We start from the raw sequence: 12,386 nt of genomic DNA, 5'->3' as shown, positions 1-12,386 counted from the left end.
GTGTGATATGTTACGAACTCAATTTGTGCAATATGTTACAAATTTCTTGTGCTTAAGATCCCTGCGTGCATCTTTAAGTGTGGCCCTCCTATTGTTGTTTGTCTGGAATGTTCACTTAGGTAGAATGTGTTCTGTGCCTTTTCTGCTCAGCTAGCACCAGCACAATAGATATTTTCACCCATTGGCTCAAGATGTGAGATCCTTTTTGTTTGCAAAGAAATATGCTGAGTGTACTAAAATCATGGTGCCTTGGCATTGTTTATTTGTGTATGTGTGTACGTGCACCTGCAGGCGTGTGGGTGTGTGCGTGAGAGTGTATGTATGTGTTAGTTTGTCGGTGTGTGTTTTTATAACTGTAAAAGTAATCTCCCCAGCGGAAGCCTTTTCCCTGTGTGAACACTATCGGAAGGAAACAGTGTTGTTCCCTCCCTACTCCCTGTAGGAAGCAGCAGTCTGTTTAAGACCTGTTCTGCTTTGGTAACTGACAAGAGAGGCAGTGAAAGCCACAGTGAATAGGAGGATGGCCTTTTCCTTAACTCTCTCACTCTCTGTTCTCTCCTGTTCTCTTTCTCTCTCATCTCTCCCTCCTGTCTCTTTCTCTCTCTCACTCCCCCTCTCTTTTACAGTCTACCACAGCACAGCTTGTCCACTGAGTGTTGTTTAACATAACTGCTGCTGCATCTCTCAGATAGTAACATAAAAGCTCTATTCCAAGGACAGATCCTGAGGCAAGTCACACACATTGTGTTTGTGTGGCTGTGTTCATTTGAATGCACAAGTGAGTTTGCCTTTCTGTGTACAGTGATGTGTTAGTATGGGTATTCAAACTTACTTAATGAGTATATACAACATACTATATACTATTAGTTCATTTTAGTATACTGTAAACAAACGGTATCCTTTTAGTTGAGAATACTAGCGCTTTGCCTGTCTACCAGAAGTTGATGCTGTTGCTGTGCAACCTCTTGCTAGCATAGCAAGAGATTGTAACATTCTTTGTTTCACGGAAACATGGCTCACTCGGGATAGGTCATCAGAGTCAGTACAGCCACCTGGTTTCTTCACGCATCGCGCCGACAGAAACAAACATCTCTCTGGTAAGAAGGGCGGGGGTGTATGCCTTATGATTAACGAAACGTGTTGTGATCATAACAACATACAGGAACTCAAGTCCTTTTGTTCACCTGACCTAGAATTCCTTACAATCAAATGCCGACCGCATTATCTACCAAGAGAATTCTCTTCGATCATAATCACAGTCGTGTATATCCCCCCCAAAGCAGACACATCGACGGCCCTGAAAGAACTTCATTTGACTCTATGTAAACTGGAAACTACATATCCTGACGTTGCATTTATTGTAGCTGGGGATTTTAACAAGGCTAATCTGAAAACAAGGCTCCCTAAATTTTATCAGCATATCGAATGCGTGACCCGGGCTGGCAAAACCTTGGATCATTGTTATTCTAACTTCCGCGCCGCATACAAAGCCCTCCCCCACCCTCCTTTCGGAAAATCAGACCACAATTCCATTTTGTTGCTCCCAGCCTATAGACAGAAACTAAAACAGGAAGCGCCCGTGCTCAGGTCTGTTCAACGCTGGTCCGACCAATCGGATTTCACGCTTCAAGATTGCTTCGATCACATGGACTGGGATATGTTCCGCGTAGCGTCGGAAAATAACATTGATGAATACGCTGATTCGGTGAGCGAGTTTATTAGCAAGTGCGTCGGTGATGTTGTACGCACAGCGTCTATTAAAACCTTTCCCAACCAAAAACCGTGGATTGATGGCAGCATTCGCGCAAAACTGAAAGCGCGAACCACTGCTTTTAATCATGGCAAGGTGACCGGAAACATGACCGAATACAAACAGTGTAGCTATTCCCTCTGCAAGGCAATCAAACAAGCGTCAGTATAGAGACAAAGTAGAGTCGCAATTCAACGGCTCAGACACGAGAGGTATGTGGCAGGGTCAACAGTCAATCACAGACTACAAAAGAAAAACCAGCCCTGTCGCGGACCACGATGTCTTGCTCCCAGCCAAACTAAACAAGTTCTTTGCTCGCTTTGAGGACAATACAGTGCCAATGACATGGCCCGCTACCAAAACATGCGGGCTCTCCTTCACTGCAGCCAACGTGAGTAAAACATTTAAACGTGTTAACCCTCGCAAGGCTGCCGGCCCAGACGACATCCCCAGCTGCGTCCTCAGAGCATGCTCAGACCAGCTGGCTGGTGTGTTTACGGACATATTCAATCAATCCTTATCCCAGTCTGCTGTTCCCACATGCTTCAAGAGGTCCACCATTGTTCCTGTTCCCAAGAAAGCGAAGGTAACTGAGCTAAATGACTATCGTCCCGTAGCACTCACTTCCGTCATCATGAAGTGCTTTGAGAGACTAGTCAATGACCATATCACCTCCACCCTACCTGACACCCTAGACCCACTCCAATTTGCTTACCGCCCCAATAGGTCCACAGACGACGCAATCGCAATCACTCTGCACACAGCCCTAACCCATCTGGACAAGAGGAATACCTATGTAAGAATGCTGTTCATTGACTACAGCTCAGCATTTAACACCATAGTACCCTCCAAACTCGTCATTAAACTCGAGACCCTGGGTCTCGACCCTGCCCTGTGCAACTAGGTCCTGGACTTCCTGACGGGCCGCCCCCAGGTGGTGAGGGTAGGAAACAACATCTCCAACCCGCTGATCCTCAACACTGTGGCCCCACAAGGGTGCGTTCTCAGCCCTCTCCTGTACTCCCTGTTCACCCATGACTGCGTGGCCATGCACGCCTCCAACTCAATCATCAAGTTTGCAGACGACACTACAGTGGTAGGCTTGATTACCAACAACGACGAGACGGCCTACAGGGAGGAGGTGAGGGCCCTCGGAGTGTGGTGTCAGGAAAATAACCTCACACTCAGTGTCAACAAAACAAAGGAGATGATCCTGGACTTCAGGAAACAGCAGAGGGAGCAGCCACCTATCCACATCAACGGGACAGTAGTGGAGAAGGTGGAAAGTTTTAAGTTCCTCGGCGTACACATCACGGACAAACTGAAATGGTACTCCCACACAGACAGTGTGGTGAAGAAGGCGCAGCAGTGTGTGTATAAGGTAGTTGTTGTGGAATTGTTAGATTACTTGTTAGATATTACTGCATGGTCAGAACTAGAAGCACAAGCATTTCGCTACACTCGCATTAACATCTGCTAACCATGTGTATGTGACAAATAAAATTAGATTTGAATTATTCTGCGCTCTGGCACACTCAGACGAGAGTGCTCTGAAATCAGAGTAGATAACCAGAACGAATTAACAATGTCCATTGAGAACACACAACAACTATACCACTTAGCTAAGCGTGACATGAATAATCAAGTCAATCAATGTTGGGTAGTTAGTTAGCATATATTTAATATACTGGAAGGTCTGATGTATTAGTAGCCAACTAACATTACTTTAGGTAGCTAGCTAACACCGGTACATACTGCTGTAATGATATGCTATGCGGTTCGTAAGGATAGCATAGCTAACAAATTGTCAGCCAACATAACGTGTAACTTATCTGAAAAGGCATTACGTCGCTCAATGTTGTCTTAACACTGATCATAATTCGTTAAAGCAATGAATTTGTATATGCTCTCGTCGGACTTCGGCTGCATATTTTCCGCCTTTTTCTTAAAATCTGAAAACGTTGTGAGGCTACGCTCATTTTCTGAATAATTGCATTATGGGGCCTAAAAGCATGGAAATAGTGTCCACTGCTTGTATACTTCGTATTTTAGCGAATTTAGTACGACATCCGGGAACTTTTGGCATACTGATTGTATCCATACTATGACCAATAACCATACTACATACTCAATTTACTTCACAAATAGTGAGGTTAGTATGAGTATTCGAACACAGCTCTAGTGTATGTATACACAGTTCAGCTAACAATGATTGATTCTAGGCTTGGCTGGTACCTCAGTATACAGTGGGGGAAAAGTATTTAGTCAGCCACCAATTGTGCAAGTTCTCCCACTTAAAAAGATGAGAGAGGCCTGTAATTTTCATCATAGGTACACATCAACGATGACAAACAATATGAGAAAAAAAATCCAGAAAATCACCTTGTAGGATTTTTTATGAATTTATTTGCAAATTATGGTGGAAAATAAGTATTTGGTCAATAACAAAAGTCTATCTCAATACTTCGTTATATACCCTTTGTTGGCAATGACACAGGTCAAACGTTTTCTTTTAGTCTTCACAAGGTTTTCACACACTGTTGCTGGTATTTTGGCCCATTCCGCCATGCAGATCTCCTCTAGAGCAGTGATGTTTTGGGGCTGTCGCTGGGCAACACTGACTATCAACTCCCTCCAAAGATTTTCTATGGGGTTGAGATCTGGAGACTGGCTATGCCACTCCAGGACCTTGAAATGCTTCTTACGAAGCCACTCCTTTGTTGCCCGGGCGGTGTGTTTGGGATCATTGTCATGCTGAAAGACCCAGCCATGTTTCATCTTCAATGCCCTTGCTGATGGAAGGAGGTTTTCACTCAAAATCTCACGATACATGGCCCCATTCATTCTTTCCTTTACACGGATCAGTCGTCCTGGTCCCTTTGCAGAAAAACAGCCACAAAGCATGATGTTTCCACCCCCATGCTTCACAGGTATGGTGTTCTTTGGATGCAACTCAGCATTCTTTGTCCTCCAAACACAACGAGTTGAGTTTTTACCAAAAAGTTCTATTTTGGTTTCATCTGACCATATGACATTCTCCCAATCCTCTTCTGGATCATCCAAATGCTCTCTAGCAAACTTCAGACGGGCCTGGACATGTACTGGCTTAAGCAGGGGGACACGTCTGGCACTGCAGGATTTGAGTCCCTGGCGGCGTAGTGTGTTACTGATGGTAGGCTTTGTTACTTTGGTCCCAGCTCTCTGCAGATCATTCACTAGGTCCCCCCGTGTGGTTCTGGGATTTTTGCTCACCGTTCTTGTGATAATTTTGACCCCACGGGGTGAGATCTTGCGTGGAGCCCCAGATCGAGGGAGATTATCAGTGGTCTTCCATTTTCTAATAATTGCTCCCACAGTTGATTTCTTCAAACCAAGCTGCTTACCTATTGCAGATTCAGTCTTCCCAGCCTGGTGCAGGTCTACAATTTTGTTTCTGGTGTCCTTTGACAGCTCTTTGGTCTTGGCCATAGTGGAGTTTGGAGTGTGACTGTTTGAGGTTGTGGACAGGTGTCTTTTATACTGATAACAAGTTCAAACAGGTGCCATTAATACAGGTAACGAGTGGAGGACAGATGAGCCTCTTAAAGAAGAAGTTACAGGTCTGTGAGAGCCAGAAATCTTGCTTGTTTGTAGGTGACCAAATACTTATTTTCCACCATAATTTGCAAATAAATTCATTAAAAATCCTACAATGTGATTTTCTGGATTTTTTTTCTCATTTTGTCTGTCATAGCTGACGTGTACCTATGATGAAAATTACAGGCCTCTCTCATCTTTTTAAGTGGGAGAACTTGCACAATTGGTGGCTGACTAAATACTTTTTTCCCCACTGTATGGTATAAACGGTATATTTTCAATACCATTAAAAAAACACATTTTAAAATTTGGGGGCACCCGGTGGGGCATGCTACGCCACTCCTAACTATGTTAAGTATACGAAATCTAAGATGTGTCAAATAAATGATATCCAGCTCAGGCCTCCAGCTATGCATTTGGTTTGCTAAGTGGCTAGATGTCAAGATCAAGCTTCTTGTTTACAGCAGAGACATTAAATCTCCTCCTGGATCAAGATCCTTGTTGCTTAAATTGTTTTGTGCAAAAAAACAAAAGCTTTATTTGTATTCTTTTTGGGGTCGGGGACACTGCTCTTTTATAATTTTTGGTGGCACAGCACGCACTCCCACAGCTCCCGCTAGGGGGGCATGCTGCGCCACTGCTTATAAGTTAAGTATAACTATGAGAGAGCTAATAATTTTTAGGTTTTTAAAATAGCGCCCTTTGTGTGCACTTCTGGTAATAATACCACCTAACCCTAATGGATTCCCACAATGTTTCATGTAGGTTAGCTATAAGTTCAGTTGTCCAGCTTTGCAGTGGTAACAAAAATACAGTGTAAATATGAAGATCCACTGTTATGTTTCTTTAGCATTATACACAAGTTATGTTATGAGACTGTTTCTTGTTGGCTGAAGGTCTGGGTGTCTGCTATGCTGCAGAGAGAGCGAGAGTCCTGAGACTTGGCCATCAGACGCCCATCAGACTGTGGGTAGGTCAATAATTAGCAGCATTGATTTCTGCAGACAGAGCTCTGTGTCTGTCTGCACATGCTCCTCCAAGGACTCTGCACTCAGACACATGTGAGAAGGCCTGCTCTCTCTCCAACCCTTCTGCTTCTCATTAAAGGGTGACTGCACTTCCTGATTTGGCCTCGTTTTTAGATATGGTTCATTAAGAAATGTGTGTCTTGGTCTCAGCGTCTGGTTTGATGTGTGTGTTTGCAAGTGGGAAGAGTTTGCCAAATGATTTAGCTAATTAGCTTCAGCCGGCAGGTGTGCGACCGTGGCAAAGTTTGTTTGACTTTAGATAGCATTTCTCCAGGGCTAGTTAGGGACCGTCAATAAAACTACACAATGTAAATGAGGCAATATTTTCATGTTGTTTACCTTTTAGTTCTCATTAAATGCGTTCAATATTTGTATATGCATTTCTACAATTTATAGTTGGTTTGATGTTTTTAAGTCATCGAAATTTAACGCTATTGGAATTTTAACATATTGTCCCATGTATATTGTGTAATTGACCGATGGTCCCTAACTAGCCCCATAGGGATATCCAAAGTCAACCCAAATTTGAATTTACCACGGGTATCTGCACCCCGAATTGATGATTACTTGTGTGCTGCCAGCTGTGGATGTGGGCGGGATTGAACCAAACCAAACCTTAATTTACATTGTAAGGCAGTCACGATAACAAGTCTCACAAACTCTGTTTTGGATGAGACTGACTTTGACCAAAATTATCCTATTTACACTTTTGTAGTCTAATTAATGCCACATATTAATGCCACAGACTATTTTATAAATGAGAAGTTTAGGGGCAGTTGCTCTTTAACCATTCAGTAACACAGACACACACAAACGCATGCACACACACACCCCGATACACTCACACTTGCACCCACACAAACAAATTACGATATCCCATTACAGATATTGATCCATACCATTTTTTAGGATTGCTGTTATCTGACTCCCTGCCACTAATTCCCTAAACACACTCAACATCCATAGCCTTTATCCCTTCCAACCTTGTCTGTATTTGCCACCCTCCTCCATCGAGCCCTTCACCAACTCAATCTCTGTTTATTCTAGCTTTTCCTCTCTCCTGTCCTGGCTATTATCCTCACAGTTATGTGTATCTATGCCTAGAGCACTACAATAGTGACACCTGTTCTGAGCCTTCCCTGTGGCTCAGTTGGTAGAGCATGGTGTTTGCAACGCCAGCATGGTGTGCGCAACGCCAGGGTTGTGGGTTCGATTCCCACGGGGGGCCAGTACACAAAAGAAATGCATGAAATTGTATGAAATGTATGCATTCACTACTGTAAGTCGCTCTGGATAAGAGCGTCTGCTAAATGACTAAAATGTTAAATGTAAAAAAAATGTTCTGTTGTTCTTTCTGCCTCCTTTCCTGCTTCCTTCGAAAGTCCTCTGGGATTCTTGGACCGTTGCAACTTGTGAGGCACAGAAGGTTGCTTGGGTGTTTATGATGCCATTAAGGGATTTGAGATTGTTTTAATGGCATAAGGTGTCACAGAAAAAAATGTTTTAGTTGTCGTAACATGGCCTCCTCAACTGTCTGTGTTTGTCGATGAGGCTAATTCCTGCTTGATGCTTCCACTCCCTTATGTTGATAGGAACACTTCCCTAACCTGTCTGTCAGGTCACTGTGTAGCCCTACTGTACACACACGCGCACGCATGTGCACGTATAGGTTCAATGGTGGGACAGTCTGTGTGAGAAACTGGAAATGAGAATGAAGTGCAGCCAGGAAATTTTGGTAACCGTTCTGAAGCTTAAATTCTCTATTGCATAAATTGACAATGGCCACTATGACTACTAAAATTAGTTTCAAAATTGTAAAAGTAGATTCTATTCATATTGTAATATAGTTTGCACAAATGTATAGACCTCTACAATGAATAGCTTGTTGAAAGCCGTTGCATAATGTGTGTGTGTTACCGTAGCAGTACTGTAATGGCAGTCCACACAATGAGCACTCAGTCTGTACCACTGATCAGAGCACTCGCACTCGAATAAGGACCCTAGCTGCAACAGACTGCAAAGCTGAACAAATTACAATACATTGAGATAAGGCTCAAAGTATATAGGTTTTAGTTTATTTCAAACACCCCATTTCACATACGAATCTGCACTAAAATCCTCCTCCATCTTGTTTGTTATCAAGCACAACAACTGTTTCACATCTCTCTGTTTGTCCAGGTAATGCATCAGTAGAGAGAGCCTCCATAGAGCTTCAAGACCCCTCCAAGGCCCCTCATCCAGACTGAGACTGTCTCCAGCACCAACACACCACTCCCCTCACCCCGTCTCTGCCCTGCCCCACCCAGACATGGCTGCCTCCAAGAGCGGCTACGAGGGCAAGATCGCCGGCCTCTATGACCTGGATCGCACGCTGGGTAAAGGCCACTTCGCTGTTGTCAAGCTGGCACGCCACGTCTTCACAGGCCAGCTGGTGGCGGTCAAGGTGATCGACAAGACCAAGCTGGACGCCATGGCGACGGGCCACCTGCTGCAGGAGGTGCGCTGTATGAAGCTGGTGCAGCATCCCAATGTGGTGCGGCTCTACGAGGTCATCGACACTGCCAACACACTCTACCTCATCTTGGAGCTGGGCGATGGAGGAGACATGTATGACTACATCTTGCGCCACGAGGGTGGCGTGGCTGAGGACACGGCTAAAGTTCACTTCGCCCAGATTGTCCGAGGAATCTCCTACTGCCACCGGCTCCACGTGGTGCACCGAGACCTCAAGCCAGAGAACGTGGTGTTCTTCAGGCAGCAGGGGACCGTCAAGCTGACCGACTTCGGCTTCAGCAACCTCTTCAAGCCCGGGACCATGCTGATGACAAGCTGTGGCTCGCTGGCCTACTCCGCCCCAGAAATCCTGCTGGGAGAGGAGTATGACGCTCCGGCAGTAGGTAAGACAAATGGGGGACCGGGACTGGGTGGGCAGGGGGTCTGTCTGTCCATCTGGTTGTCTGTATGGCTGTTTGGCTGGCTGGCTGTTTTCTTCATAGGAAGGGTCAAGTGATGCAATGAGATAAAGAAATGTGAAGATAAAATAAATAGAACATTGTTTGCATGTGACTCATTTTGCAGACAAATACATGATTCACTGAGTTAAAAAAATGTATATTCTGCCCGTAAGACCACATATATAGATTCAGGTCCCTCTAAGGCTAAGCCATTGAGCTACACAGAATTACCATAAATCCCCTGAGACCAAGATAAAGCTGGAGAGATGAACATGGGTGTGTCTGTGGTACTGCCTGTGGGTCTATCAGTCAGGCAGGCATTCCTCTAGCTCACCCAACATACACACACAAACGTGAACAGATGGACTACTCTCTGGGCTGCATAGAATCTGGAATGGAAATGTAATTTGTGTGTGGATGGGCGGTGTGTTTGAAGCAATCCACACAGGGCTTTAATCCAGGGCAGGGACAGTGAAGCTGTGTACATGCAGGGCTTAAAGCTGGAATCCTTAATAGGGAAACAGCCATGTCTGTTTGCGATATTACAACAACAAAAGTTACTGTAAACAACGATGCACGCGCGATAGGAGAGCACAATATGTATCACACTTTATATTTTTAATTTTTTACCTCAGCTCGGCAACAATAACTACGGTGGTGGGGCGGCCAGTGGCGCTGTTTCCCCCTACTGCGAATTCCATCTTTAAAGCCTAGAGCCAGGGGGATAGTTGTCTCTGTCAGGGTAGGAGGATTGTGGTTTGCCACTTACAGTTCAGCCTGTTGGGGTTGTATCTGGATTGTTCTTCAATTAAATTAAATCAGTGGAGAGTAGTGCAGCGAGAGTAAAATGTACAATGTCTCCAGTCCTGTAGTATTCCAGACCTAAGCATGCCCCAAATACACACTCCTGGTCTGCCCCAGATATGAACACCTGCTGCACCTCATTCATCTGCTACAGGGAAATGGGCTGTTATTGTGAAAATGCACCATGACATCTTAACATGTGGAAAGTGTTATGGTGCGGTGTCATTAACACCCTAGCAGAACACTGAGCGATAGTAGAAGAGCGAGTGCAGAGTTATTCCTTGGGTTTTTAGCAGTGAGTCATCCAGTAGCCCTATTAGACCTGTTGAGTAATGGCCACTGGCCAGGGAACACCTGACAGGATCACAGTTTAGAGGGACTCAAATCAGATTCATACCTCATCTCGGCACAACACTCTTCTAGTGCGCAGATGCATGGTCATGTACATTCCTTAATCATAACTGCTGATGGGCCATGTGAAAGAATGAAGATCAGCGCTACGCAAAGTAAATAATATCCCCTATGGCTACATACTATAGAACATATAGTTGAGCCTGTTCTCAAGCAGCCATGTGACCCATGCAGGGCTGGTAATACAGACTACAGTCATACTGACTGGGCTGTATGCAGTGTGGTGCTGGGAGTGTGCCAGCCCCTAACTGGGTCAGACTCCTCTGAGATCCAGCTCCAGCTCAGCCTGCCAGGTGCCAAAAGCTAAGTGGGCTTCCCACTGCAGAGGGACCGCAGGGGTTTAGGCATGTGCACTGAAACTAAAGACACAACCACAACACAACCACCACATTCACCAGTACCTGGCTTTAACTTCCACACCTCAAATAGAGACTATTGTAGCTGGGACACTGGTGACAATCACTGGAGCTACAGTATATTCTCTGATCAGTGGAGCTACAGTATATTCTCTGATCAGTGGAGCTACAGTATATTCTCTGATCAGTGGAGCTACAGTATATTCTCTGATCACTGGAGCTACAGTATATTCTCTCATATCTGGAGCTACAGTATTTTCTCTGATCAGTGGAGCCACAGTATATTCTCTGATCACTGGAGCTACAGTATATTCTCTGATCACTGGAGCTACAGTATATTCTCTGATCAGTGGAGCTACAGTATATTCTCTGATCACTGGAGCTACAGTATATTCTCTGATCACTGGAGCTACAGTATATTCTCTGATCACTGGAGCTACAGTATATTCTCTCATATCTGGAGCTACAGTATATTCTCTGATATCTGGAGCTACAGTATATTCTCTGATCACTGGAGCTACAGTATATTCTCTGATCACTGGAGCTACAGTATATTCTCTGATCACTGGAGCTACAGTATATTCTCTGATCACTGGAGCTACAGTATATTCTCTGATATCTGGAGCTACAGTATATTCTCTGATCACTGGAGCTACAGTATATTCACTGATATCTGGAGCTACAGTATACTCTCTGATCACTGGAGCTACAGAATATTCTCTGATATCTGGAGCTACAGTATATTCTCTGATCACTGGAGCTACAGAATATTCTCTGATCACTGGAGCGACAGTATATTCTCTGATATCTGGAGCTACAGTATATTCTCTGATCAGTGGAGCTACAGTATGTTCTCTGATCACTGGAGCTACAGTATATTCTCTGATCACTGGAGCTACAGTATATTCTCTGATCAGTGGAGCCACAGTATATTCTCTGATCAGTCACTGTGTGTCACTGTGGGCATGTGCAATAATGCTTGGACAGTGCTCACCTACATTTGTAGTGGAAGCTCAAGTAAATCAGAGCAGATTTTTTTGGTTTTATCCCTCTGGTTAATACGGGCTGATTAACCTCAAACACATCTGGCACACATTTTGATAATTAGGTCAAAACAAGGTCATTGGCTTGCAAGGCAGTGGAACTACTGTAAAATCCCAAATATTTTGACCTATTGCACGTGGGTGGCCTTGGTGTTGTGTGTGCAACTGACCAGTGGCAGTCTGCCCACTGGGTTGAGGCTCACAATGGTATAATCAGATTGTGTGGCATGCTGGGCACTGCAGTGCCTGGCACAGAGAAAGGTCCCATTCCACACCCAACATACGGCACGGGTCAGGTTTGGGGCATTAACCTGGTTTGAGCCCGGTCAATGAGCCTGGGAAACAACACACACCTACCCATGTGGCTGAAGAGACCTTGTTTCTAGTATGAACTTGTCCCTGATGTTATCTGACAGGCTGTTGAAGTCAAGCTGGGACAAGGCCTGCAGTGTGTGTGTGTGTGT

The 12,386-nt window shown here is 44.7% G+C and overlaps 1 protein-coding gene across 1 annotated transcript in view; it reads left to right on the top strand.

Moving 5' to 3' along the window:
- The window catches only part of snrkb (SNF related kinase b), a 37,172-nt gene that overhangs the window by 2,334 nt on the left and 22,452 nt on the right, over positions 1 to 12,386 (top strand). The window contains exon 2 of the mRNA XM_014124371.2: positions 8,533 to 9,251. Within this exon, the coding sequence (XP_013979846.2) occupies positions 8,663 to 9,251 (589 nt within the window). The 5' untranslated portion in view covers positions 8,533 to 8,662. The remainder of the gene's footprint in view (positions 1 to 8,532; positions 9,252 to 12,386) is intronic.

The sequence above is a fragment of the Salmo salar genome, chromosome ssa10, assembly GCF_905237065.1.
Source record: "Salmo salar chromosome ssa10, Ssal_v3.1, whole genome shotgun sequence".
NCBI classification, from domain to species: Eukaryota; Metazoa; Chordata; class Actinopteri; order Salmoniformes; family Salmonidae; genus Salmo; species Salmo salar.
Note: the sequence above shows the minus strand (reverse complement) of the source record. Positions and strands in the feature narration are given on the sequence as shown.